The sequence below is a fragment of the Vipera ursinii genome (genome assembly GCF_947247035.1).
Source record: "Vipera ursinii genome assembly, chromosome: 7".
Classification (NCBI taxonomy): Eukaryota; Metazoa; Chordata; class Lepidosauria; order Squamata; family Viperidae; genus Vipera; species Vipera ursinii.
This window is the reverse complement of record NC_139521.1, coordinates 32358849-32385613: the sequence shown is the minus strand read 5'-3', so window position 1 is coordinate 32385613 and position 26765 is coordinate 32358849. Positions and strand designations below refer to the sequence as shown.

The following is a 26765-nucleotide window of genomic DNA, read 5'->3' as shown; positions in this document are numbered from 1 at the left end:
ACATATAACTGCTTGGAAAACTTTCCTTTTAAACATCCAAGGTGTTATCATGCAAGCAAGAAATCCTAGTATGTTTCCTAGATGTATTGGCCATCTGGCATAATAGCACTCAGAATACACAATACATTTGCAGACTTATAAACTGTTGCCATAGTAACCATTAAACGGAAACATCAAAACCCCATTTTCTTTTGAATGCTCTAAGACAGGGATGTCAAACTGCTGGCCCGTGGGCCGGACACATCATGTGGAAGCAGCGCCCACCCCATTGCCAGCAATGGCAAAACTGTCCCGATACATCGCGTGACATCATGTGATGTCGTGAGTTTGACATGTCTGCTCTAAGAGATCAAATATTCTGTAGAGACAAGGAACAAGGCCTATTATGAGGATTTTTGATAAGTCTTATTTTCTATTAAGGGACTACATCTATCATTGGCTATAATGAAATTCTTCCTTGGGAAAAATTGACCATCCTTTGTATAGACACAAGATCTCAGATAGATCTAATTAAGAAAAATGATATACTTATTTACTATTTTACCCAACTATTTATACTTTTCACCTATGTGGAGCAAGGTAGAATAAACACTCATTTTTACCTTAATAAAGTACATTCCTACTCATATAAATTTTACGGTATGTTGCTATCAAATGCTTAATTCCAAGGTGTTATACATGTATAATGTAATTTAATAAAAATCAACAGAGAATTGTACTTCATTAAATGTACATATTTACCTGTGATATAATCTTTCACATCATTTATTCTGCTGGCTGGATTATTATTTCTAAACATGTAGAGGTTAAAGGGAGCTGCATCTTTCCCTATTTTTTTCCAAATTTCAATGTCAGGTGTAGTCCAACGGCCTGCCAATATGTCATAATCTCTTTGACCAAAATGAATTAGTTTGGTTAGTGGGTCATAAAGACCTCCATGGAATCCTATCACCAACTGGAAATCAAGGTTAGAATCAAAATAGATTTCACCGTAGGCAGTGTACTGAATCTGCTTTAGCATTAGACCATTACTACTGAAAACAGCCAGTGGGGTTCCAGTATTATCTGAGGCGATGTAGAACTCATCTCCACTGCTAATCTCCATAGCAAATAAATGTCCTTGCAAGTCATAATAGAGAGATGTGATTTCAGAGCTTGAGTGGTTATACACATGAGTTATTCTTGTTGGATAAGTGAGATCTGCATAAAAAAATTGAAGATGCTGTCCCAGGCTGGTTTTGCTGGAAACTCGTCTTCCAAGTCCATCATAACGATATATCACTGTCCATCCACTGCCTTTGCTATAAACTCTGGTAAGGAGGCCCTTTGAACTGTATTCAAATATCTCAGTGCCCCTCTGTCGCAGGAATCCATCTTCATCTAACCGGTATTGAACATCACCAAGTCGAGTGATTCTGTCCCTCAGATCGTATCGCAGTGGTGTCAATCGAGCACTATTACTTGGATTCAACAAGTGGAGATTGCCATTCAAATCGTAATTGTAGCGCCACATTATTTTCTCATTAAGGTAAACTGTCTGTAGCTGGCCATCAACATCATATTCATAACCGTACTTGGTAGTGTTAGCAAATGGCCCTATTTTAATTTCTCTTTTAGTTACTCGGCCCATATTATCATACTGAATTGTAATCCAGTACATAAGTGATCGGAATATTTCATACTGAATTTCCTTTATGCGACCATGAGCATCAAAGTGTTTTGTGTAAGTCATTACAGCTGTTGAAATTATCTGATTAATGTCATAATAAATAACCCCAAATTTTCCAAACTGCTCAACTTTTCCAGATATGTCATCGAATTGATAGAGATCAATAGGCAATGGAGTTTCATTGATAACACCTTGCATGCTAGTTACTCTGAAGCTGTTGTCATAGCTGTAGTCAAATCGGGCATTTACCATTCCATCTTCACTAAAACGGAAAATCTGCCTGTCAATCAATGGACCAATTTGCCTGTATCTAATGGTGCAAATAAAGCCATCACTCTGGAGATTTACTGTTTTCAGAACTCCTGCTGTCTCATCATAAGTAAAACTCACTCTTGTGCTGTCATACAGAATTTCAGAAAGCCTGGTCTGCCTTCGGTATTTGAACAAGATTCTCCGGCTTGTGCCCAAGAAAGCAGTTTGTAACAACTGCCCTTCTTCATTATAGTCCATGATGACAGAGGCATTGCTTTCTGGAGGATTGTAGATGTTCCGATAGTAGCCAATAGAACGGATAGTCTGCATAGTGTGGCGAGCTACACTGGGCATGGTTATTGCAGAAAGCCGATCCAGTAAGTCATATTCAAATATATACTGCCGTTGGCTATGCAGTAAGAGAACCATTGACTGAAAAAGAAAACAGAGTTTAATCAAGTGCCAAAACTATTGGTAGACAAACAACACTGTTTTTTTACTAAATCATCATTATTCAAATTGAGTAATTCTTGACCTTACATATTGGTAATTGCCTAATTCATTTGGATACTTAATTGTAAGAGGATCTATAATGAGTCGCTCCAGATTCCTAATGTGTTCTTGTTGTGACTGAGTCATCCTTTTACCAAGTACTCAATGCCAAACAGCAGATTGTCAATGGACTGGGATAAGTCATGTTTAATACCAACAAAAGTGAGGCTGTCTTAAGCCAGCAACTCAAGAAGGGAACAACATATGGAGGAGACAATTTCACTCCTGTAATTAGAGATAATTTACTGAGAATTTTACTAGCCTGAAGATCCCTGAACCTCCTCTTTTATATCTGTCAGATGGGCGAAGCAATTGACTTGTTATTTACATCAAATTCTGCAGAGTTAATTAGTCACCAAATGATTCCTTTTGTAAAGCTTTGGCATTACACATCACTACCACTGTTATTTTATATTACTCACATGAAGATGTATAAAACTCTCAGCATCTGTCACTGTCGGTGGCTGTTTCCACCTAAGGCAAATTCTGCTCTGTCCCACTAAAGGACATCAAATTAAATAATGATAAAAGACTTCTTATGCTTTGTTCAGTATTGCCATGCTAGGGAGTATATAATTAAGTATGCAGCACTGGTTTAATACCATATTTCATTTTGGGCAAAGAAACCCCTAATTCTGGGCCAAGAACATAAATAACCAATTTTACTGGACGAATGTGAGGAAAACACATTAGTGTTTGTATGTATGTATATGTGTATGTAAGAGACAAAGAGATAGACACACATATACACAAAGAAAAATCATTGCTAAAATCGTTAATTTTATGCTGCTGTTTAGAACTCTTTCAGAAGTTTGATAGTGAATATGCTGTTCTTTCTTTCTGCAAAGTAAAAAAAAATGTTTTCCAGTTTTTTAGATTCCCTTTTCAGATTTAGCCTGGAAAAATCTACAGGTGTTTTTATTACCCTATATTATAAAATTCAATATTTTTATTTGTGTTGACAGACACTCTTAAGGATAACTTCATTTGAAAAAATATGATACAAAATAAACAATCATTACAATATTGAGAAAACTGTTGGGTTAACTGTTTATGAAGAAGACTCAGTATGTCCAGATACATTGACCCTGGTTGCCATTTAAGTGCACTTTAATCTCATTAAAATCCTAGAAATGTATAATCATTCCCAGTGATTTCAATTACATAATTAAATTCAATTAGCTAGTAAATTCCAGTAAAACAAATTTATCTTACATACTGTATATCTTAATCAGTTTTCTGGGATGGATTTTCCTTAAACACAGTGCAATTGTTACTGTTCAGCCAAGTTGACTTTGCAGGGCTGTTGTAAAGATACAACAGACTAGGGGAAAGAACTATGTGTGTGTAAGATCTTGGAGGAAAGTGTGTATATACACACAGATATCCCTTCTCTGTCTAACACTGCAGCAATATCATACAGCAATCATTTTAAAATTTTATGCAGAAATAATTCTTAATAGAATTGCAAATCAACATTCCAACTAATAGTACCTTTTCAAGATACGTGTAACTCCATGTTTTACCATCAGCAAATACTCTAGATACAATCCTTCCCTGTCCATCATAATCTACTTTTTCACTAGTGGTGCCTCGTTGGATGCTACCAATTTGACCTGTAGATGAATAGGTAACATTGACAGCCATAAGCTTGCTGCTTGGGAACCAGAGAGTTGGATGTCCTGAAGTATCATAGGCAATTCTCAGTAGAAATTTACGGTGATCATCATAAATCTTCTCTGTCTTTGAAGTCCGATCAAAGTCAACCGAAAGGAGGTTCCTACCATTAACCTTTTATGAAACAAATAAGACAACAAAATAAATAATGTGGGGAGGGCATTGAGCTGCTTATTATTTCTTTATAGAATCAGCCATGTTTGAATAGCATTGTTTAAAGATCATTTACAATGATTGATTTTCTTTGTTAGTAAACTAATTTAGCAGGTTCTTAGTATAATAGTCAGGGATTAGGTTGCCATTTTAAAAGGTTTCATTAAATAAAGATACACTGACATTTATTCAAAATGTTTTCAATTAATGCTGATAGAATTTGTTAAATGTTAATATAATTCAACAATATATACATTGAGAACTTTTATAATACTCAACAAGATTTACAAAGGAAATTATGAAGATATAGCAGAATTATCCCTATAATAATGACAAACCAAAATAAAAGGCCAATAAATATGTTGATGAAATGTAAGAACTGCTTTTCAAATAGATCATCAAAAATAGACACTGGCAGTTCTTTCACATAATAAAATTAGCTTATTTTATAGGTAACAAATTTTGTATTTTTACCTTTAATATGGTGTATTATATTTCACATAGAATATAATACGAACAATTTTCTGAAAGAATTTCTCTGGCTAATGGATCATCTGAGCTGCATTGCTTGAAGCCAGAAAGAAATATTTAAACTCCAAGAAAAGTAATCTTCTTAAAACAGATAATAAATTATTCAGACTTTCATAAATAAAAACAAATTTTGATATTTTGACCTAATAGCCAAAGACTAGAATTATCTAGCCAAATGCCATATTTTTTTAAAAAAAGCTCACTTATTAAAGATTGATAAATTCTACAGCAGAAGACATTTACAAATAAATATCATTAGAACCAGGAAGTTGGATATTTTCTGCAATCCACTGAAGCAAGAAGCAATGAAAAGTAATGGTTTTCAGTTGTATAAAAAAATCTTATAATACACAATATAAAATGTAAGCATTTATATTATTTCTTCCAAAAAAGCTAGAACAATGATGAGTTTGCACTTTAATTTCAATTTTGTTATATTCCATTCTTTCCATAATTTTACTGCCTGTTTTAAGTTTGCAGTTCTATTTTTCATTTTAGTGTCAGGTTTTACTATGTCAAAATCCTATAAAGACATCCACTATATTTAGAAAACAGAATTCTATTGAAAAAATGAATTAATGATTCAATATCATTAGTTCTGGAACCTATCAAGAGAAATATGGTGCAATCTGTAAACTAAAATATTTATTTTGTTACATAGTCTAGAGATATGGAGAATGATTTTGGTTGGGTAATACAAACAAAAGGGTCCAAAGTTTTCTGATTATATTTCAGAAGTTTTTAAAAGGAAAGCATTTAAACAAGGACAGTGGATTTCTAGTCTTTAATTATCTGAATGCAGACAGAAAAATCTATTCCACGTTGGAGGTCCCACTGTTCAAAATCTTTTTCAATAATCCTCCAGGCAGCTGTAATTTGATTGAAGTATTCAAAAGTGAGGGTCAATAAGAACTGTTTGCAACATATTTCATCATTCTGTTTTGATAAGAAATGTTTTTGAAAGCTTTCAAAGTGCATGTGTATTGTATAAATGTATGCTTTTCTGGAAACCGCACAAAAGCAGTAAGAAACAGTAAATCATAAGATAAGAAAAATGCAAAAGATAAAAAGAAGTATATCTAAATCTAGCTTACACCAATATTCACTATAGATCTCCATATACTTTTATTCTTACAAATCACTCTTGCTTTTAGCACATTTGTGCACCACTTGTTTACACTCACAACTTGTCTCTTTTTTCAAGACCTTATCCACTCCATCCAAATACAATTTTCTCAGCCTTCTGGTTGCTCTTGACCCATTCATTCTTCCTTCGGATGTATTTTCTATAATTGGACCCTCATTCAATTTTCCCCCCTGATGAAACCATCTTACCAACCCTTCACTTTGTATTAGTCACTGACATTTGTATCCACATTCATTTGACACTGATTAATTCTTTACCCTACAACCTTTTGTTTTAGCATATATTTATCTGAATACAGGTAATCCCCGAGATACGAGTGTTTCCTTAGTGAACGTTTGAAGTTACATGATAAGCACCCCCTAGTGTTTACAAAAAAGTCCTAAAATTATGAACGTTGCTACACCCTTACAAACGATCGCAGTGGTACTGCAACATTCACCCTGACTATTCCTCACCCCCTGAATCTCCCTAGACACTGGGCCTGCGGATACTCACCCTGCGAATATTGACAGATCCTTCTCTTTTTTGGCTGCTCCAGGCCTTCGGTGCATTAGCAAAAAATGGAGGCCTAAAGTAACACAAGCTCATATGAGATCAGTGGTGCGAGATCTCAAGCTACTGATCTCACATGATCTCGCAATAGTTTAGGCCTCTGTTCTCTGCAAGAGAGAACAGAATGGAAGCCAGTTGAGGCTTCCATAGGCCTCTAGAGGCCCGATCCGGCTGTCAGAGGCCTTTTCCAGGCTGCTGACGCCCAGAAAGGAGGCCGGGGGAGGCTTTCACAGGCCTCCGAAGCCCAGAATGGAGGCTGCAGGAGGCTTTTGCGTGCTTCTGCAGGTCCCAGAACAGAGGCCATGGGTGACAGCCATGTGTTCTGGAGGTCCGTTGTGGGCCTCGGAGGACTCCCTCTGCTCTTGCCGGGAACAGAGAAAGAAACAGATAGGCTGGAGAGGAGACAGATCTTCATAAGGTAAGTGACCCAGCGTGGCAGGATTGGGCAGGGGAGCAATTGTGGGGATTCCAGGGGAGGGAGCATGAGGTATCTCAGTGGGGGGCTTGGGTGGTCTGAAGCAGGTGGCCTGTTCCATCACTAGGCATCCAATTGCCTTCCCCACCCTGATATATATCATGTTCACTTAATGAACCATGCATTCACCCATGCATTAAATTAGTGAATGTGAGTGAGACATATTGTAGATTTATTGGAATTTTTGGAGAGAAATAACCAGGTCTCTGCAGCGCTGATCTTTTTGGATGCTGAAAAGGCCTTTGATCAATTGAATTGGCAATTTTTATTTAAAGTATTAGAGAAGATGGAGTTTGTGGATAGGTTTTTACAACCTATTAGAGCAATATATCAGAAGCAAACAGCTCAAATAATAATTAATGGTAGTTTGACAGAAGCATGTAGTATTGAAAAGGGTACAAGACAGGGGTGTCCGTTGTCACCTTTGTTGTTTGTTCTAACACTGGAAATATTATTGATTAAGATACGTTACTCAAATAAAATTAAGGGAATTAAAATAAAAGATCATGATTATAGATTGAGAGTGTTTGCGGACGACTTGGTTATTACATTAAGTCAACCGACTCAGTCGGTTGTAGACCTGATGGAGATAATATTGTTATATGGAAAAGTTTCTGGATTTAAGATAAATATGCAAAAAACTAAAATATTGTCTAAAAATATGACTACAGAACAAAAGGTAGTCCTAGAAAAATTAACAGGATTTGAAATAGTTAAAAAGACTAAATATTTGGGGGTATATCTTTCAGCTTCATATGTGAAATTATATAAAAATAATTATGAATTGTTATGGTTAAAAATACAAAAAGAGTTAGATAGTTGGAAAAAATTACAACTGTTTTTATTGGGAAGAATTGCAGCAGTGAAAATGAATGTTTTACCAAAATTTTTATTTTTGTTTCAAATGATACCTATACTCAAAAAAGATTCAAATTTGGAAGAATGGCAGGAAGGTATTAATAAATTTGTTTGGGCAGGGAAAAGACCAAGAGTAAAATTTAAGATAATGCAAGATGTACGTGAAAGAGGTGGTCTTAAAATGCCCAATTTTAAACTATATTATGAGGCTGCTGCTTTATCATCAATTAGTGATTGGTTTAATCTAACACAAGGGAGATTATTGAATATTGAGGGATGTGATTTATTATTTGGCTGGCATGCATATTTATTGTATGATAAGAAGGTGGATAATGTTTTTAAGACACATATATTAAGGTATGCCCTGTTCCGAGTCTGGAAAAAATATCAATATAAGTTAAATTATAAAATACCAATTTGGGCAATACCTAAACATGCAATAGAAAATATAAGTGTGGGATTTAAACATGATGTGACTACATATAAAGAAATTATTAGAATGGAAAGGAATGTATGGCAATTAAAGCTATTTAATATTTTAAAAGAAGAAAAAATAGTGCAGACTTGGTTTCAGTATGGGCAGTTACAAGCTAGATGGAAGGAAGATCAGAAAGTTGGTATTTTGACAACTGATGAAAATTTAGTTAAACAAATAAGAGATCAAAGTCCAGCACATATAAGGAGGATATATAATGCACTGATAGAAATAGATTCAGAAATGGAACTTGTTAAAAGACTGCATGATAAAATGGGCCCAGAATTTTCAGGAGCCCATAACGATGGATATCTGGGAAAAGATATGGGTCAGAAATGTAAAATTTACACAGGGACAAAATTTAAGACAGAATTTTTATAAAACGTTTTATAGATGGCATTTAGATCCTAAAAAATTAGCAAGTATGTATCCGAATTATCAGCCTAAATGTTGGAGGTGTGGTTGTGATGATGCAACTTATTATCATACATGGTGGACTTGTAAAAAAGTTAAAGCTTTTTGGATTAAAATTTGGTGGAACATGCAGAAGATATTTAAGAAAAAAATAAGGTTTTCTCCACAGTTATTTCTGTTGGGTATTATTACAGATTGTACTGTTATAGATACTAAATTGATGTTGAATTTAACTACGGCAGCAAGTCTTTTGGTAGCGCAATATTGGAAGAAGGAGGAACTGCCTACTATAGAAGAGTGGACTTTAAAAGTTTCAAACCTGGCGGAAATGGCAAAGATTTCAGCATATTTCAAAGAACAATTGCAACAGAGATATATTTTAGAATGGAGAAGATGCATCAATTATATTCAGAATAAATATGGGACTAAAAAGTTTCATTTAGTATATGAATAAGTATTAGTATTATATGATGTATTATTAGTTAGTTATTATTATTTAGTTACTTAGTTATGTTTAAGAGGAGTTAAAGTGCGATAGACTTTAAAGTGTTTTTTTTAGTTAGTTAGCATATTTTAGCTTAGGTTGGTAAAAGTTAATACCCTGTATTCAGCTCTGGGAAGTTGGGGGGGGGAGGGGGAGGGAGGGGAAGTGGGGGGGAGGGGGAAGGAGTTTATGTTTTCAAAATGTATTTTAAAACTTTTCAATAAATTAGTGAATGCGTGAGTGAATACTGGAAATTTCATTCAAGGTACGAGATTCACTCTTACGAATCCTTGAGTTACAAATGGAATGGGCAGGCTTCATTACATTTGTAACTCCAGGACTGCCTGTACACCATTCCTACTGCATTCAACTTATTTTTATGTTTCTGACCTATCCAAATTTCAGTTTCCACGTATCAAAATAGCTAGAAGCAGTTTTTATATACAAACAATTAAATTTATTTCATATTATATGCACATTCATTACATGCAAAAGAATACATACTATCTATTTTTCTTTCTATCAGCACTTGTATCACTTAAAATGTTACTATTCCTTCCCCATTTTTAGCAAACTTTCACCTAGGTCCAAGCCAATCAATGTTACTGTCATTCAAATCATTGCTCAAACCATAAAGGTAGAAGAGTAAGTTGGTGTTTTTACCCCTTACCCACACAATGCCACAGAAAGACAACATGCCATTTGCAACTATCTTTCATTATGTGTACATATTAACGTTCTCTCAGTAACACTATTTGCAGAGACCATTCTCTTATAAGCAGCCCTTGGCATACTCTTCATTAAAGTAACCCCCACATTCTGTGGTACTCTTCTCACTTCCACACAATGAGTATAATTCTCACTTAATTCCAGGCAACTTTCAAATCCTCTTTCCATTCATTCTTCTGATAGATTTATATTCTGCCAGCTTTTCATGTACAACTCATATATTTTTTTCCTGTAGTCATATACTTACCTTCATACATTTACTTCCTTTCTTCCCTGCATATTTTTTTCTTGATTCACTTTTGATGCTTTCAGATGACGACCTGCCCCCCATTCAGAACTTCTCATCTCCCTTATATCTTCACCAATGTTTCAATTTGTAATAATAAACAACTATATCATTTTTAATCATTTACTTCCCCTATGAATTCTACTTCAATGACATTTGAAAACCAACCTTTTTGTAAATGTATGTTCACCAGAATCTTTCATCCTTTGATGTCCAAATGGCGGAAACATTTTTTTCTATACTCTACAGTCTTTTTCCTTCTATCTATTCATCTCACCATCATCTAAAAGAATATTTTCCCTAATATTGATATGCTGCATAATTTCTCCAAACCTTATCTCTTATTGTCATTCACTGGAAAGTAATATATAATTATCACCAACCTACAAATTTTACTTTCAGCAACCTGAAGAACTAATATGACATGAATTCATACTTTCTGGTATTCATTTAAGCCTTTTTATTAATTAAAATGTCACCTCCATACTTGTACTTATCAACACCATTCTATTCTTAATTTCACAGGCATACATAACATCACTCTTCATTTCATTTGTTAATTCATAGCCTTTCCCATTTATGCTTTTTAGGTTCCAGTTTGCAATCTTCCACATGCTATGGCTGTGACTAGATGGATTCATTGAAACAGACCTCTGCTGCCTATCATGTTATCGGTAAATTTAGGCTTTTCCATAGAACATTCAAATGAGATTGAGACAGTGCTGATTAGGTTACCAGTCTTATTCACATCTGTGCCATATGTAGAGCTCTTGCTAAAACTAGGGACAATACAGGTCAGTTTTTGAATACTGAAGATTTTTGGATAGTATGGTACAAACACAGATAAAGCCCAATTATTTCCGAAGCATGCTTTGCTTTGGTAAGAAAGCTAGTACCTCTAACCTGGACACCAGCTCACAAAACAACATACTACGAGGAGAGCCTACATTTCATACATTACACCTAGGGTTGTAAACTTCCTTTTTTAAAAAGTAAGAAATTATACAGTTGATGACTACAGCTTAATGTTTAAGATTAACCTAAAGCACTGTTAATGGGTCCATCTAAAATGATCACTCTATGTATCTGCAGAAAAAGGTAGGATTGTATAGAAAGGATTTTATATTTAGTGTGTAATGCTAATGGTAAAAGCTAACTGAGGATAATAAATCCATAGAACAATATGAGCAGATGAATTTAGATATTCCTTTCTGAGGCATTGCTAACTTTAAATTATATTAGCAAGGATTATTCCATTTTCTTTTTATCTTATTGGCTTCAGAAGACTCGCTAAAAGGAAAAAAAAGTTCATTTGAAGCAGTGAAAGCTGTCACTAGGTTTTCTGAACTATTCATCTTAAAATAAAAATGCATTAGATATGTAACTTACTCTGAGCTTACGACCAAACACATTGACTTTGCCTTGTGCTTGTTCTTTTCGAAATCTCCACTCCACTAAATTCTGTCCATTTTCTCCAGGAAGAGTCATATTTCTTTTTGCTACAGTTGGATTGGCTGTACCTGCTAAAACATGTGGTTCTGTTTGGTAGTGTGTATCCAGGCCACTGGCATAGATGATTCTGAGAGACCCATCATATCCAATCTGGTAGCTATTTCTTAACTGATCTGAAATGAAACCCAACAAATATGTATTTCTAAACAATAATTTTTCATACAAAAGTATTCATAACAGAAACCAAGTCAACATTAATGCAACATTTAGTTGCATTAAAAAACAAATGTTTATTTTTTAATGCAACTGAATCTTTTAATTTGGGTTATGACCTTTCAACTTTATCTGACTTATTCCAATGTATGACAATACATGATATATATACAATGTATATCATAAGAAGCATTATTTTTTACATCTACATGCATCTTTAGAATCATTTTAGAAACAGAGTGTATATCAAAAGTTTTAATCAATGTCACTAAATATTTTTTAAACTTTCACTTGCAAATTGCATCCACATCTAGTGAAAGAGTAATCAAAAATTATAGATACAAGCATAGAGTTTATGACTTTATTCAGTTGAATTTTCTTTTAAATAGGTATGTATATTATAGAAGATTAAGGCTTTAACCCTATACCCATACAAAATACAGGCTAGTTTTCATCACAATTTGTAATAAACATAGTAGTGTTTTTTTCTTTTAATTCATTTTTTTCTCTATTGCTTCATTTAATTTGTTAACATACCTTGGACCATTGTATAGAAAGAATCAATTGAGGATAGATTTGAAGTGATGCTGACATCATCCTCTCTGCTAGATGATTCAATATCAACAGTAATAGCCCTTTCCATTTCTCCATGTAGATTAGTGACCACTCCAGTTGGAAATGTGACATTGGTCAATCTGCCTTCACTGTCATAGCTAAAACAATTTAAACAAACAAACAAACATATCAGAAGCAAGAATGAATTATTTTTACTCACTGACTCAAACTAGAAATTTTTGCTGATAACACTGAGGAATTTTGAGGTTTTATTGCCTGAATTGTGCATGATGAAAAAATGAAGAAATTGTTGAATTTATTGAAAGTTTTTTTCAATATATAAAGAAAGCTTGGTAAGGGGAAAAAACCCAATGGCTCTCAAGTCTGCACAGATATCTCTTTAGAGTATAACCATCCTACTGCAGTCTAACTTACTATTTAAAAGGAGTATATTTAATAGGGATAAATTGTTTTATGTTCCCAATTCACTTTCTATAATAAGGGTAGATTTAATTCAGTTTTATACAAATATTATATCCAGTGGTTCTGATTTTTTTTCCTTTTTAATTTAGCATGGGACTTATTTGTTTATGAAGAGTGTGAACTTTTGTTCATGTACATTCCTGACAGTATCACATTCTTAATAATACAACAATAAGCTGTGAAAGGAGCACTAATACTGGGGCTATTGTGATGCATACATTGGGTACAAAAAACTGAATGGAAAAAGATAAAATTCTGAATATAAAAGGAATAAATGGTACTTGTAACCAAATATTTCAGTATCGAATGTTCCTGTTCACTCTTTGTTTAATCTCCTTTTTTCCCCATGGTATGTCTACTACAGTACTGCATGTTTTTATTTCCTGAGTGATTTGTGTACTCAATAGCTTACATCCAAATTGATGTTAATTAATATTTTCTGTGGGGATAATTTTCATAAAGCAATAATATATATACAGTATCTTGAAATCCAGAAATAAGAGGAAATAGCATGATATGCTGGTCATGTTCTTTTGTGTATAATTTCATATATTTATTTTCAAAGTATTTAATAATATTTCTAAAAAAATACTAGCAATAAGTGTGATCATTTGCAAATTAGTGCAAGATAATTTTAGCACACTGCATCTTTAAGGCTATGTATTGGGAAAAACTCCTATTTTGATTTGCACTGCTCTTCAAGTAATTCTTTGTTCTACAGAGAATACAGGTAGTCCTCGAGGTGCGAACCTAATGCAACCTGCTCATTAGATTCATAAGTCAAAAAAATAATCAAACGAATCAGATTCAATTTTATAAATGTTTAAAATCAAATTCATTAATTAAATCACATGGATCATTAACTGAATGAAGATTTGACTTACTATTTCCTCCACTTTATTAATTGATCTCTGACTGAACTGAGTGGCCTTCCCACCGTTGCCACTGCCCATCAGCTGTTTGCTTCCGCTCAGGAACTAAATGCCTGCAAGCAGGCTGCATCTTTTTTTTGCAAAAAAAATTTCAGTTGCCACTAATTAGCTTAAGTCTCCTCTGGAGGGCCGCAAAAGTGTCCCCTGTCCTCAGATCTGGGCGGCAGCAGCCTGGAAAAGACCTCTGGCTCCCAGATCCAGCCTCCAGAGGCATGCAGAAATTGTCTCCTGGCTTTGGTTCCGTTCTCTGTTGCAGAGAACAGAGGCCCAACGTACCATGAAATCATGCAAGATTAGTAGCGTGTGATCTCGCCCCACTGATCTTGCATGATGTTGTATTACTTGTATTACAGTACGCTCCCACAGGGAGGATCTCCTCAGGGTGCCGCCGGTTAAAGACTGCCGGCGGGTAACACCCAGGGATAGGGCCTTCTCAGTGGGTGCGCCTACCCTGTGGAACCAGCTGCCTGCGGAGCTTAGGACTGCCCCCAACCTCCGTTCATTCCACCAGGACCTGAAGACCTGGCTCTTCGAGCTCTCTGGCCCAGGCTGAGAATTTTTTAATTTTAATTTTAACTGGGTTTTAATTTTCTCAGGGTTCTATTTAATCTTTTTTAATTTGTTTTAACGTTTGTATTGACTTTCTTTTAAATGCCCTGTAAACCGCCCTGAGTCCTTCGGGAAAGGGCGGTATATAAATCTAAATAAATAAATAAATAAATAAATATTTTAGGCCTCCATTCTCTGCGAACACACCAAAGGCCTGGAGCAGCCAAGAAAGTGAAGGATCTCAATCTTCTCAGAGTATTGAAAGCCTAGAGCCTAGGAGACCTGGGGTGAGGGTGGAGAGGGAGGGAATAACCAGGGTGAATGTTGCAGTGCCATGGCAGTGAATAACTTCCGTGATGCTGCAATATTTGTAATTTTGAGATTTGCTCATAACACTAGGGGGCTCTTATTGCGTAACTTCAAACGTTCGCTAAGGGAACACTCGCAACTCAGGAATTATCTGTAAATGCAAACAGCACTTGCATATAATGTCCCAAAGGTGCTTTTGCAAGAGCCAACTAGACTTTCTTGTTTTTCTTTGAAGACGTTTTTCTTCTCATCCAAGAAGCTTCTTCAGCTCTGACTGGATGGTGGGAAATGGAAAGATTTATATTCCTTGCAGACAGCTAGTCATTTGCATTCTTTTAGAGAGTTATTGAGTCCACTTGGAGGTTTGTTTGTGTCTTCAGGTTCACCTGAGTAGTGCAAATGGGTGTGGAGCCTTCTTGGAACTGTTGAAAGGACTGTGTTGTAGACTGAAGATAGATGATGTCATCCAAGCTTCTTGGATGAGAAGTGAAATGTCTTCAAAGAAAAACAAGAAAATCCAGTTGCCTCTTGAAAAAGCACCTTTGGGATAACCATGACCCGGATGACTGAGAATCTCCATAGACACTTGCATATATAAAAGCACTTCTAGAACACAGCTAGAAAGAAAACAATTTTAGAGGGTTTTACTGGCACCTTCTCTTGCTTACTTAAATATAATAGGTTAAGATTTATAGTGCTGGACATGAAATGGCTCTAATGGCAAGCAACCGAGAAAAGTCATGACCTACTTTTGTAAAGGCTACTTTTTTGACTGGGCATCAACTCAATTATATACTACAAAATGGTATCACTGCTATTGTGTGCTTTCTAAACTACACAGATTTTTATAGTAGACAAAAAAAGTGCAAAAGAATTTCTCATTAAAAGTCACATCACGTACCGTATATGTTTCTTAGTTGCTTTTATGCTGCCTCTTCATGTTCTTTTGTCTGAGCCATTTCTGTCTTTCTTTATATCTACATGCATTTTAAGCAGTCGATTTCTGGATATTATTAGTTTTCTATTCTAGCTGAAAACATTGCTAACCTGCCTAGCTTGAAATCTTATTCTAAATTTACTTATTTCTTCTAAATTTTAATTCTCCTCCAGGAATTCCTTTTTGAATTGATGGACAGTCTACCTAACAGCTCTGAGCAAATCTTATACATATGTCTAGTACTAAGCAATAAATAATCAGAGATATTTCTGCAAAATAATTTTTAAGCAATACGTTTGGCCTCCAAAATCATGTGAAAAATTACAGAGGAAAATTAGATGTGATAAGATTGAAATATATTTATACATTGTTAATGAATGGTGACAGATATTTAAAAGAGTAGATCTGAAATGGTTAACAACAGGAAGAACAAAACTACAGGTAATCCTTGATTTACAATAATGTTGAACAATGTTCTAAGTTACAATGCCATCAAAAAAGGTAATGTACAACCTGTCTTTGACATTGTGACCGTTGCACTACCCCATGGGCACACAATCATGATAGGGGTGCTTGGCAACTGGTTCATATTCATGATAGTTGCAGTGCCTTGCAATCATGTGATCACTTTCTGTGACCTTCCCAGCTGGCTTCTAGGAAGCAAAGTCAATTGGGGAAGCCAGATATATTAATGACCACGCAATTCACTTATTGACTATGGTAAAAATATTTGTAAAATTGGGTCTGGTTACAGGATGACTCACTTAATAATTTAACTGCTTAGTGACCAAAATTCTGGTGCCAACTGTGGTCATAAATTGTGGACTACTTCCATTAAAATTGTCTATTTATTTGATGAAACAAATTATCTTGATTTTCAAGACATTCAATATGAATATGAGAATTCACATTCAGCTGAACTTAATTAATATATTGGTATAGAACCTTTAGAGCATCTGTCTGGATGTTTGGCAGAAAATATATCAATTTTTCCATAGGTTCAGAATTATTTGGCATATACTGATATTTTTATTTTTAGGATGCAAAATTAAACATGAGAGACTTTTGTAAAGTATTGTTTGTGAACTTGCTCCAAAAATTTTGTACTGAAAATATATTCTTATGTATCAAAAAAAGTTGAACAATTTATATGATCTAAAAAAAACTATTACTATTTGGCCTTTGGCTAAAATCAAGTGTAAAGTAATTATGTATCAAAGAAAATATCCTGCCTCCTACAGTTATTGTGTAGAAATATGCACTTATTTTGCATGGTTAACAGGCAAATTAAAAAAAAAATCTAGTTAAAATATTCATCAGCTTATTAGGTGTACAAAACACTTTCAGTTAACCTTTTCTTTAAAAAAGAGAAGAATACCAAACTTGGGTTTTCCAGCCCTAAATTATCTGAGTAACCTATTTATGTTTAAAAATTTTACATTTACCCAGAAGATATTACAAACTTAATTAAGGAAACGTGTAATATGAACTGATTTCCACAGTGATGGTGTCTCAAAACAATAGGGATTAAATAAATGCATCTGCTTTTTAAAACTTTCAATGTATATGTCATTGCTATGTTCCTGGATTGGATTGGGTACAACTTGAAAGCTACAACATCAGCAAAAAGGTATTTTGCTTCCCTTTATTTCATTTCATTTTTTACTTCTGGGAAATAAAATGTCCCATTTCACAATTTCTTTTCATTTAGCGTTACATTATTTTCCTCAAAATATGTCAAGCACAATACATTTCCAGGAATACTTTAATAAGCAGTTTTTAAAGGTACTTTTTGAAGTTCACTTCACTTTGTTGATTTTGAAAATAATGATGTCTTCTTTCTCTAGATAATAACATTTACTTATCTCTTACAAGCCAGGAGCTAAGAGTTCCCTCTCAGTGTATATTGAGATGTTCTAAATATATGTTAAATTTAATTAGGTGCTCTGAAGGTTTGTATTATTGTAACTTTAGATTTGGGAACTGACACAGGGCTTTTCTAATGTCTTTAGTGTGATTGTGCATTTGTAGGTAAAATAACAGACAAAAAAAAGGTTTAAAGGAAATCACAGTATCTTTTGCATTTTTTGTGTTTAGCTATTTACAATCAAAACTTCAAAGATAATTCAGTATATGAGTATATATATGTACTGTATATATATATTATGCTTGTTGTATGGATACTATGTTTTCATTGTTAACATCAAAGTAAGCATAAAGATCTATTATCAGCTTTTCATCACAGCCCCTCACAACCTTAAAGAAGACGCACAAATGGTATCAAAACTCTAAATTTTAAACTTCTTAAACCATAAAACTGCAACACTTTAAAAACAGACAGCAGGCATACCAAGATATTCAGCAGCGTCAATTCAATTAATGGTTTTCAGTTAATGCCAAATGTTTACAAGCCAGAAAGTCATGGAGGAAGCTATTGTCTCTTTAGAAAATGTTGTTATGGATTGATATATAACACATCACTGGCAAGGACAATACCATAAGAAGACATTTTTATTGGATATTGCATTCCTAACTGCTATGGAATGAATGTGATCCATCAACTGAATAAAATCCTGGCCCATGTATTTGTCAACAAAAGCAATTAGAACCTGGGTTATAGCAAATTGGCAGTCAGTATATTTCCATCCATCAGGCAGTGAGAATATGTTAACACTAGATAAGACTTTTAGCTCTTTAATTAGCTAAATTAGCTATATAATGCTGAATATGCAAAATAAACTCAAGTTGGGGTGAGTATCATCATCTAAAATCCACTCCATTAATTCCATTTTTATTTTATCAGCCACAGGGTATTTCACTGTGACAATGGTTCTAACTGGCAAACTGGCTAAGCACTGGGAAAAGGAATGCAGATTTTTTAGTAAGTGGGCACAACTTCTATACCTTTAGAATCTCTGGCACCCTTTACACCTGTATATATTTGCCCTATCAGAATACATTAAGGGATTTCTTCTCTCTATCAAATTAGCTATTAAAGATTGGGAAAGAAGCAGGACAAGAAGAATCTAGCTCAGCAGCACCCAACCTTTTGGGTGCCAGGGACTGGCTCCATGGAGGGCAGTTTTTCTGTGGACCAGGGAGACGTGGTTTTGCATGTTGCCTGGATCCCATGTCTGCGTGAATGGGGCTTGACTCGCTTACACGGCTTGATTCCTGGTGGGCCAAGTGCTAGTCCATGGCTGGGGGTTGGAGACCCCTGGTCTAGCATATGTGAGAAGAAATTCAGGCTAGAATTAGGAGTTGTTGAAGAAACTGTTTCAAAAAGACTGACCCTTACTTGACTCTCCATACAGATATGGATGGGAATTTAATCTTATTACTTTTAAAATTATGTTTTTATCCAGTGCTTTTTTTGTAAAAGAAAAAGGTGCCAGAACTCACACATGTCATACAACCCGCCTTGCCTACCCTATAAGGTTCTATCCAGAAAAGGTGCCAGAACTCCGTTCTGAGCGTTCTATGACAAAAAAAGCCCTGTTTTTATCCCTGAGTATCACTAAAGTTACTCTTCTGAAATCTGTGTGCTGTTTGATTATTTGTCAGTTACATGGAGTCTGACATATTCTCTTGTCCAGATTCTTAAATCACAAGTGCTGAATTGTAGGTACAAAGTTGGAATCAATACAGCACTGGGCATTCTGTATGGTTTACATCAATCCTGGTTTATAGCAGATACCTCCAGGCTGCAGTACTAGATCTAAAAAAAATCAAATGACAGGACCTGAAGGAGATACATACAATCTACCGTTTCCGGCGTATAAGACTACTTTTTAACCTATGAAAATCTTCTCAAAAGTCAGGGGTCGTCTTATACGCCAGGTGCTGAAAATTTAGGGACAGGGCTGGCTGGAAAACCTGCAGCGGATCTCCCATTTAGTCTGCGCAGGGGAAGCGGGACCAATTGGAGAAGAAGCTGCAGTCTGTGATTTTTTACAGGCTGGGGTCTGGGCATCTTTTCTTCTAAAGTTGAAGACCAGCTGTAGTATATCCCAACTTGAAAGGCAGGTGGGGAAGGCAGCAGCCAGAGCAGCGGCTTAGCTCTAAGGACACATTTGACTCAGGAACTGGGCGGGCTGGCTGGAAAACCTGGAGCGGATCTCCCATTTGGTCTTTTTTTTAAAAATCCCATTTACCGTATATCCTGCCCTTCTCCGAAGACTCAGGGTGGCTTACAATTTAAAGCACAAATCAATGTGCTTAGCAATAGCCTTCATTCTGTGTATATGCCTGTTTATTAGGGCTTTCACCCCCCCAAGCAGCATTATTACAAAGTCAGCTTATTGCCCCCAACAATCTGGGTCCTCATTTTACCTACCTTGGAAGGATGGAAAGCTGAGTCAACCTCGAGCCTGGTGGGATGCGAACCTGCACTAATTGCAGGCAGCTTGTGTTACTTAAGGCTCTGCGCAGGGAAAGCTTTAGAGTGAATTAGGAAAAGTGAAAAAGTGAATTAGGAAAATAGGGAATGGTTGCTGGAATCAGGGGCTGCCACAAAGAAGAGGGAGTCAAGCTATTCTCCAAAGCACCTGAAAGCAGGACAAGAAGTAATGGATGGAAACTAATCAAGGAGAGAAGCAACCTAGAACTAAGGGGAAACTTCCTGACAGTTAGAACAATTAACCAGTGGAACAACCTGCCTCCAGAAGTGGTAAATGCTCCAACACTGGAAGTTTTTAAGAAGAGACTGGACAGCCATTTGTCTGAAATGGTATAGGGTTTCCTGCCTTAGCAGGGGGTTGGACTAGATGACCTCCAAGGTCCCCTCCAACTTCTTCTTCTTCTTCTTCTTCTTCTTCTTCTTCTTCTTCTTCTTCTTCTTCTTCTTCTTCTTATTATTATTATTATTATTATTATTATTATTATTATTATTATTTTTATTATTATTATTATTATAGTTTAATCCACTTGCACTGTTTTATGTTTACATGTTTGATGACAAACAGCCTTATGATTATAAGTGACAGTTTTCCTACTAAGCACCTGCATGTCATAAGCATTTGAATTAAAATTACCATATTAAAATCAAATCTGATGTTTTTTAATTTTTATTTGGTGTGCGTTGGAAGAGGGGTAGTCTTATACGGCGAGTATAGCCCAAACCCTATAATTTAACAGGAAATGTAGGGGGTTGTCTTATACGCCCAGTCGTCTTATACGCCGGAAAATATGGTAGTTCTACCAGAATTGTAACAATAGCTTCTGTTCTTTAAATATACAGGAAGAAACAAAATATTTTCGTTCAAAGCTAAAAAGTAGATATTAAAAGTGGTATCAATATGGCTTTTTACCATATTATATTCTGTGAATAGAATGTCTGTATGGTAGTCTGTATTTGTCTGTATTGTAATCTCAATACAACAACAATCACTACTGATTATGAAAATGAATTCATTTGCCCTATAAATTTTAATAATCTGTGATAGTGTATGATTTTTAATTTGTCAGATACATGTCTTTTATTTTATTTATGTGCTCAATATGATTAATCTGAGGCTATGCAATGGATTAAAGTTATTTGTTCAGTCCATTTCATTTCTGCTTCACTAAATTCAAGGTAATGTAACTACAGCAATAAAAATACAGAAATAAGTGTATTTACAAAATAGTAGATATTGGTCAGAAAGATCAAACATTATTTCATTATGGGATTTCACAATTTACTCTTGATACAGCTTTCAAAACACAATTAAGGTAAAATCTTCCCTCAAACTGTCATGCACATATCAGAAAAAATACATATTTGAATAATCTGTGAGCCAAAAAAATGTGGAAGGGAAGATTTTTGTGAGATGTGATGGGTTATTTAGCATGCAAAACCTGACTTGCTTTGGAATCCAAAATATAATTACAGAAATATTTAGCAACTGAGAGAATAATCAGGACTGGATGACAATACAGTATTCACCTGATCTTGCAGCAGACAATTAAACAGCTTTTTAAATGTTTAACTGTAATGTTGAATGACTTGCAAGATGAACAGCCTTTAGAAACACAATGGAAATAATACTTATTTGCTAATTGATAATTTTAATATTTGTTTTTATAGGGAGGAAGACCCTTTTGAATAAAACTCAATTCCGGAGATGATTCCTGGGCCAAAATTGACATATTTTGGCACCAACACAGGAATGTTTTACTTCTCCTGTTCTGCAGTGTTTGTCCAGTGACCTAATCTAGTTTTAGATTTACACCTGGTATTTTCTCATAATCCAAATGTTAATCAACTCTGACTCAGTTTGCCTTGGTAACCTAGGTTTCCACTTTTGATTTAATAGAATTCATTAAAAAATCACAGACTGCTACTATATACATAAATTTCTGGGTCAGAAATATTTCTGTGGCAAAAAAGAATCAGACACTTTGATAACATGCTCAAGCAGGTATGCTACAAAACCTGTGGCTATATTCATATAAATTTGGAAAACTTGGTCAGTTTTGTAGTATGTGAACCCACCCATATGGTTGGTATATGTTCTAATGTACTGTAATGTGAAAACTAAGAAAAATGAGTTCAATAAAACCAAGCTAAATGTGTTGTATAACACTGCCATAGTAATATAACAAAATGAACCTGAATTAAATCATAACGATCATCTTGTTTTAAAAGATCCTTGTTAGCTTTTCATACCTGCATATTTTAAATAGGTATTTGCAATCACATTGTGCATATTGATGTAATGATTTATTCTAAATGGCAAATATTTTAATATGAAGTTTTAGGACTGAGCATGAACAAGTGTTACCTACTTCCTTGCCTATTTGAAAAAAATATTTTGTGCCATAGCATCTGCAAATAGCAGGGACATGAGACAGCTGCTGTCTCACAAAATCGAACAGTGAATATTTTTGTTTTCATTGCCTCAGAGCTAGTAACGTACAAGTATTATTTTGAAGAGGGTTTCTTTTTTGTTCCTTTAAGTCATTTTTTGCAACTACCTGGATAAGTAAGTCCCTGAGTTTTCTTCACAAAGTTTCTCAGGTGGTTTGCCAATGCCTCCTTCCTTAAGGCTGAGAGAAAGTGACTGACCTAGGATCACCCAGATGGCTTTGTGCCTAGGATGGGACCAGAACTCACAGTCTCATGATTTCTACTCTGATGCCTTAACCATTACACCAATCCGACACTTTACTAGGAGTACTGGTGCTGGAAATTTTATTTACTGTCAAGCTATTGAAAATTACCAATCAAATGCAAATCTCTCGCAACATTCTTTGCTAATCAAGAATTCTAAGTATACTGTACATACTACTATATAGATGATCCTACTACAGTTTCTCCAACATTTTTGAACAATGAAATGAGCTAAGATATTTAGCTGAGTTATTTAAAACGTTCCCTAAATACTGGGGGGGGGGGGGGGGAATCCACAGTATCTCAGACCAGAGGCAAAAGTATATTTAAACCCCTGAGGACTTTACAATTAAATTCCCTTTGGCACATTGCTATGATATATTGAAAGGTATGGTTGTGCAGATTATTCCCATAGCAATGTTACTTTTCTTTCATTACAACAATTTGGGGGTTAATACAGGGACTCTATAGACGGTATGAAGGGAGAGTCTGAATTGTCTGCCAGGAATTCCTTATTTCAGAATCCCAACCAATAGAATTCATCCGTCAGGAAATAGAGTTGGGTCCTTCTGCAATTCAGTTAACTAATTTAAATGTCAGTTCAAATGTTACTGCTGAGGACATAAAACTTAATCTACTAAGAGTCCTGCTATGTTTATCTTGCCCCCCCCCCCCCGAAGAAAATATTGTGTATTTTACTATGGCATCTCAGTGTTGCTGAAATTATATAATCAGTAAGAAAGCATGTTTAATGAAAGGGTCTAATCTTTTCTTGTCATGGGAAGGACTTCTCGCAGTTTAAGATTTTTCACTGGAAAAAAATGTGAATTAGTTTTTAATGTGGCTGATACATACTTAGTTAGAAAGTTTCCCCTTCAAATAGCTGATCATGAATCTAATTTGCAATGAACATAAATCTATATTTTATTTTTGTACTTTTTATTTTCAACAATGGCTAATAATAAAACAATAAAAATAAGCACCTAAATATGAATAAAAATAAACTTAAAAGAATAGAGGAAATAAAAAATAATTAAGACTATGCTCCAGATAGTGACTAAATCATAAAATTTAACTGTGTAAAGGGAGATCCATCCATAAGAATCTCCTCAACATAATTGCATCCCATCTACTCTGCTGGTTGCTCTCCACAGCATTTGAACATGGGCACAGTTCTCTATTAGGATCTCAAACAGCCAGGCCCCTACCACAGGTGACATTTCCTTCATCTCCAAACTTAAGACAATGACAGTGACAAAATTATATTCCTTCAACATATGGCAGTGTTGGTAGAATTAGACTGAAAGTAAAAAAAAACCATCCCAAATCAACAGACAGCCAAATTTCATGCAAGAGATTATTGTTTTTAGAGACATCGAGAAGTCTTCCCAAGTAGCCCTGCACTCTGATGTGGAATAAGTTAAATCACCTTAGCATGGGTGAAAATTGCTGTATATTTGTCTATACCTCTATTTTTTGAACTTGGATTGTATGCTTAGAGATCTTCTGCATGCCACTAAACTGTAAAGGGCTAAATGTGGGTGAACAAGTCAAACCAGAATTTAGACAAGATACAAGTGCTTCCTTTCTTGGGGCTAGACTTCATAAGGATCAAATGTATAGCTTCTAGGTCCTCTTGGGTCCTATATAGATGCTAGAAAGCCATATTATGTTAGTGGCAAGATGGACCTTTTACCAACTCTGGCTGATACATAAGGTAGGCTCTTTCTGGAGGGATAGAATTTGCAAAGTGCTTTTTTTTTTTTGAAATGGCATTATAAAATAGTTTTGAAGCTCCAATTGCTCCATAATGCAATAATATGGATGATGAATGGTACTTGTAAGAAATAAGAAACCGGGGGGGAAAGGTGCCCCCGTCTTGGAGAACAGCTTTTATCTCTTTGATTCCGAAGGAAGACCAGGATGCTACTTTAGTTAAAAATTACAGACCGATTTCGCTTTTAAATACAGATTATAAGATATTTGCTAAGGTTTTGGCTAATAGACTGATGAGGGTTCTGCAACAGGTGATTCATGGGGACCAAACGGGGTTTATTAGTGGAAGACAAATGAAAACTAATGTGAGACATATAGTTGATGTGTTAGAGTTTTTGGAAAGGCACAACCAGATCTCTGCTGCGCTAATCTTTTTAGATGCTGAAAAGGCTTTTGATCAATTGAACTGGCAATTTTTGTTGAAAGTTTTAGACAAAATGGATTTTGGGGAAAATTTTTTACAACCGATTAGGGCATTATACCAAAAACAAACTGCCCGAATTATAGTTAACAATAGTTTGACAACAGTATGTAATATTGAGAAGGGCACAAGGCAAGGGTGTCCGCTATCGCCCTTGTTATTTGTATTAACATTAGAGATATTATTGGTTAAGATTCGGAATTCGGAAAAAATTAAGGGGATACAAGTTGGAGATCAGGATTACAGATTGAGAGCATTTGCAGATGATCTGGTTGTTACAGTGACCCAGCCAGAGAACTCTGTTGTGGACCTGATGGAGATAATAACACAATATGGGAAGGTTTCTGGATTTAAAGTAAATATACAGAAAACTAAAATTTTGGCTAGAAATATGACAGTTTCGCAGAAGGCTCTCCTAGAAGGATTAACTGGATTTGAGATTGTTAAAAGGGTTAAATATTTGGGGGTGATTTTGTCGCCCTCTAATACAAAGCTATATAAAAATAATTATGAAAAGTTATGGGGGAAAATTCAAAAAGAACTGGAGAGTTGGGAAAAATTGCAATTGTCTTTGTTGGGACGGATTGCAGCAGTGAAAATGAATGTCCTGCCCAAATTTTTATTCTTATTTCAAATGATACCGATTCTTAAGAAAGACTCTAACTTGGAGGAATGGCAGCGTGGTATCAATAAATTTGTGTGGGCAGGGAAAAAGCCACGAGTTAAACTTAAGATTATGCAGGATACTCGTGAGAGAGGTGGCCTTAAAATGCCTAATTTTAAATTATATTATGAAGCTGCTGCACTAGTAGGAATAAGTGATTGGATTAATTTGACACAATCGAGGTTATTAAATCTTGAGGGCCATGATCTGTTGTTTGGCTGGCATGCATATTTGTTGTATGATAAGAAGGTAGATACTGTGTTTAGGATGCATATTTTAAGACAGGCATTGCTGAGAGTTTGGAAGAAGTATAGACATAAGTTAAGCAGCAAGATACCATTGTGGGCAATCCCAAAACACGCAATAGAAAATATACATGCTGGTTTCAAACATGATGAGACTACTTACAAGGAAATTTTAAGTTTGGAAAGGAATATTTGGTGCTTGAAATCATATAGTTTCTTGCGAGAAGAGAAGGTTGTTCAGACTTGGTTTCAATATATTCAGTTACAGGCCAGGTGGAAAGAAGACCAAAAAAATGGATTTGCAACGACTGATGAAAATTTGATAAAGCAAATTAGAAATCAAGGACCAGCACATATTAAACGGATATATCTTGCATTGATAGAGATCGATTCAGAAACAGAGCTTGTTAAGGATTGTATGATAAAATGGGCCCAAAACATTCAGGAAGTTATTACAATGGACACGTGGGAAAAGATCTGGGTGAGGAATGTAAAATTCACTCAAGCTCAAAGTCTAAGAGAGAACTTTTACAAAATGTTTTATAGATGGCATCTAGATCCTAAAAAGCTTGCAAGTATGTATCCGAATTATCAGCCTAAATGTTGGAGGTGTGGTGATGAAGAGGCAACATATTTTCACATATGGTGGACATGTAAAAAGGTCAAGGCTTTTTGGATAAAAGTCTGGTGGAATATGCAGAAGATTTTTAAACGGAGGATAAAGTTTTGTCCGCAATTTTTTTTGTTGGGAATAATTGTTGACGCTACAGTTGTGGACTCTAAGTTGATGTTGAATTTAGTTACGGCAGCAAGACTTTTGATAGGTCAATATTGGAAGAAAGAGGAACTGCCGACTATACAAGAGTGGATTTTAAAGGTTTC

At 35.1% G+C, this 26765-nt stretch overlaps 1 protein-coding gene across 3 annotated transcripts in view; it reads right to left on the bottom strand.

Moving 5' to 3' along the window:
- Positions 1–26765, bottom strand: part of TENM3 (teneurin transmembrane protein 3) — a 229182-nt gene that overhangs the window by 10967 nt on the left and 191450 nt on the right. For all 3 annotated transcript variants that reach the window (XM_083367441.1, XM_083367442.1, XM_083367443.1), the window contains 4 exons: positions 12457–12632; positions 11644–11879; positions 3968–4264; positions 742–2353 (listed from right to left, as the gene is read on the bottom strand). In XM_083367441.1, coding sequence (XP_083223567.1) covers positions 742–2353; positions 3968–4264; positions 11644–11879; positions 12457–12632 — 2321 coding nt within the window. The remainder of the gene's footprint in view (positions 1–741; positions 2354–3967; positions 4265–11643; positions 11880–12456; positions 12633–26765) is intronic.